The 2636-nt window shown below is 35.4% G+C and overlaps 1 protein-coding gene across 1 annotated transcript in view; it reads left to right on the top strand.

Moving 5' to 3' along the window:
* The window catches only part of LOC118746191 (SPRY domain-containing protein 7), a 75755-nt gene extending 74198 nt beyond the window's left edge, over window positions 1-1557 (top strand). Inside the window, exon 4 of the mRNA XM_036480012.1 lies at window positions 273-1557. Coding sequence (XP_036335905.1) covers window positions 273-310 — 38 coding nt within the window. The 3' untranslated portion in view covers window positions 311-1557. The remainder of the gene's footprint in view (window positions 1-272) is intronic.
* The last annotated feature ends 1079 nt before the right edge of the window (window positions 1558-2636 follow it).

Raw genomic sequence — 2636 nt, 5'->3', positions numbered from 1 at the left:
GTGACCGATGTCCAGAATATACTTAAATTGTGGAGGGAACACTTTTATAACCTACTGAATGGTAGCAGCGCTGAAAGTAGTGAGGAAGACGAACCCGAGTCCCCAGTCGATGATGATGGAGTAGCTGTCCCACCGCCTGACTATGACGAGGTACGAATAGCGATTACGCGGCTGAAAAACAACAAAGCTGCTGGAGCTGACGGCCTGCCAGCCGAGCTATTCAAGTACGGCGGTGAGGAGCTGATGAGGTGCATGCATCAGCTCGTATGCAGGCTTCGACAAAATCATGCTAGAACAATCTCTGCTTTAAAGCTTTCTGAATTTTAATAACGGACATAAGTTACAGTATTAAGTCAGAAATAGTCATATTTATCTCAAAAGATATAACTGAACACATTGTATTATATCTTGAATTGTTCCAATACACCAACTTAATAATATGTATGTAAATAGAACTTGTACATTAATTTAAGAGAATATATTAATTAGGTATGCATACATATGTATATTGCTCTTCAACCTAGTCAGTGTAACAATTTAAGTATTAAATGACCGTTTGCCATTTCCTCGTTACATAAAAGTCACTTAAAATTCCACTTACATGTCAACAAAAGACTTATCCCTATACTGCATCTAATATATTTTATATCAAAATTATATACCTTCCTAAGAAATAATGTTGAATAATTTTGTAATATAATCATAAAAACTTTGTATAAAATGTATTTGGCTTTGTCGCTTTATAGTTAAGTTCATTTACTATACATACATTTAGAATAATTAACTCGCTTTTCTCCAGCATAATATCTGCGAATTTAAAAATTCAAAAAAAAAATTAAATACATACATTCCGAATATAACTCATAACTGTATCATATGTACATAAAGAGCATATAGGTAACTAATAAAATTGCATAATAAACAAACATAAAGTAAATCAATCGCGGATCTATAAACTCATAAAGCGGACAATAGGGTTAACCGTTAATTAGGCGCATAAAGAAAATCACAAAATTAGTCCCCAGTGACCCCGACAAAAGTGTTATAAAAGGAGTTTCCGAAATGAAAAAAAAAACGAAGTGTGTATTAACAAAAATATTAAAGTACATACACTATTATCGTTAACTTGAAAAAATAAAAACACAATTTCGACTTCAAACTTAAAAAAAATTAAAACTTACTTCCCCAAAAAAATGTTACGTTAATAGGCGCATGCGGTCAGCCCTCAAGCGAGTAGCGATACATGTGTACACGGCGATGTTCTAACCGTGACTAAATAAATAAAACGAAATGTACATTGTCATAAATATTAAAGCTCTTAATAATTATTATAGTTAACTTTGAGAAAGAAAATCATAACTTTGACTTCAAACTTAGATACTAAAATAAATAAGTGGTCTCTTGGGGTCAGCGCTTAAAAGAGTAGCAACAAAGTGTACCCGCCGATGTTGTGGCCGTGACTTATTTACGTACCCTGCGGGGAGTTAGGAAACTAGACAGAGCGCGAGCACGCTCCAAGCACTCCAAGCCATTTTTTTCAACTTGAAATGACTTTGACCCCATGCGCCTAATTAAGGGTTAAATGTGATGGAGGGGAGTGCGACGCGTTCTAGTCCTAATTTATTTATCTTTTCTTAAGGAAGTTTTTTCGTTAGTGAAAAAATACAAATAAGTTTATATTAGCCTTAAGAAACCAGTTTACGTAAATTTTACTACTGGCTGGTAAGCTAGGTTTGATTTGTTCGAGCGCTTGCAAGCAGAGACCCAGAATAATAATTACTAGTAATGATCCCCGAAAATCGGGGTGCTCCGTGGTCTAAAAAATCTGGATATTTCTTTATTCTAAAAACCACATGCATTGCTTTTGGTAGTTAACTTCAACTTGGTATTTGGGAAAGATTGTACTCTACTCAATACGCCATGCGTTAAACAATCCTCTAGCTAGGGTCCGGCCTTGAGACTTATTTATTGTTATTGCGAACGCTACTCCCCTCTTCTACTTGCTCCTGTGGATATTTAGAAACGACAGTAGATAACGACGCGATTTATACTCCGGACAAAATATTAACTACAGTACAGTGCGTGGACGCGAAATTGATCGATCCTTCAAGTGGTTTTGATTAATTACACCAGGCTGAGGTTCAAATACCCAATCGGCTAAATCTTGCAAAATAATCTCTTGTGGGAATAATTTTAATTTTTGAGTCTGGGGAGAGTTCTCACCCTTCTGTAACCCGCAAGAGAAAACTGGAATAACCAGATTCTCTGACGCCTGCCAGAATTTTTTTAAGTTTTCCAGCGTTTTATAACTATACAAAATTGAAAATAAATATGCAAATATGTATGTACATCGTATGATTCTTAAATCTGAAATGATTGTGCAAATTTTCAGATCCAGAGCCTTAATTTTACACCCCTATTCTGCAACTCTTTCGTATTCGGATTTTGCTCCGAATCGTAGAAATAGTATGCTGCAATCCGAATCGTATTATCGAACTTTCGAAATTCGTAACAATGGCATGCCTTAAAACGAATGAGTACGCTTTTTTGCGTAATTTTGTACGAAAACAATTCTGTGGCGGAGACGAGATAAAAACGTAAATCGATGTGTGCTTTCAGGAAATATTAGTGGTGTT

The sequence above is a fragment of the Rhagoletis pomonella genome, unplaced genomic scaffold, assembly GCF_013731165.1.
Source record: "Rhagoletis pomonella isolate Grant_MI unplaced genomic scaffold, Rhpom_1.0 Rhpom_scaffold_00001, whole genome shotgun sequence".
In the NCBI taxonomy this organism is placed as follows: Eukaryota; Metazoa; Arthropoda; class Insecta; order Diptera; family Tephritidae; genus Rhagoletis; species Rhagoletis pomonella.
This window is presented reverse-complemented; position numbering and strand designations above follow the sequence as displayed.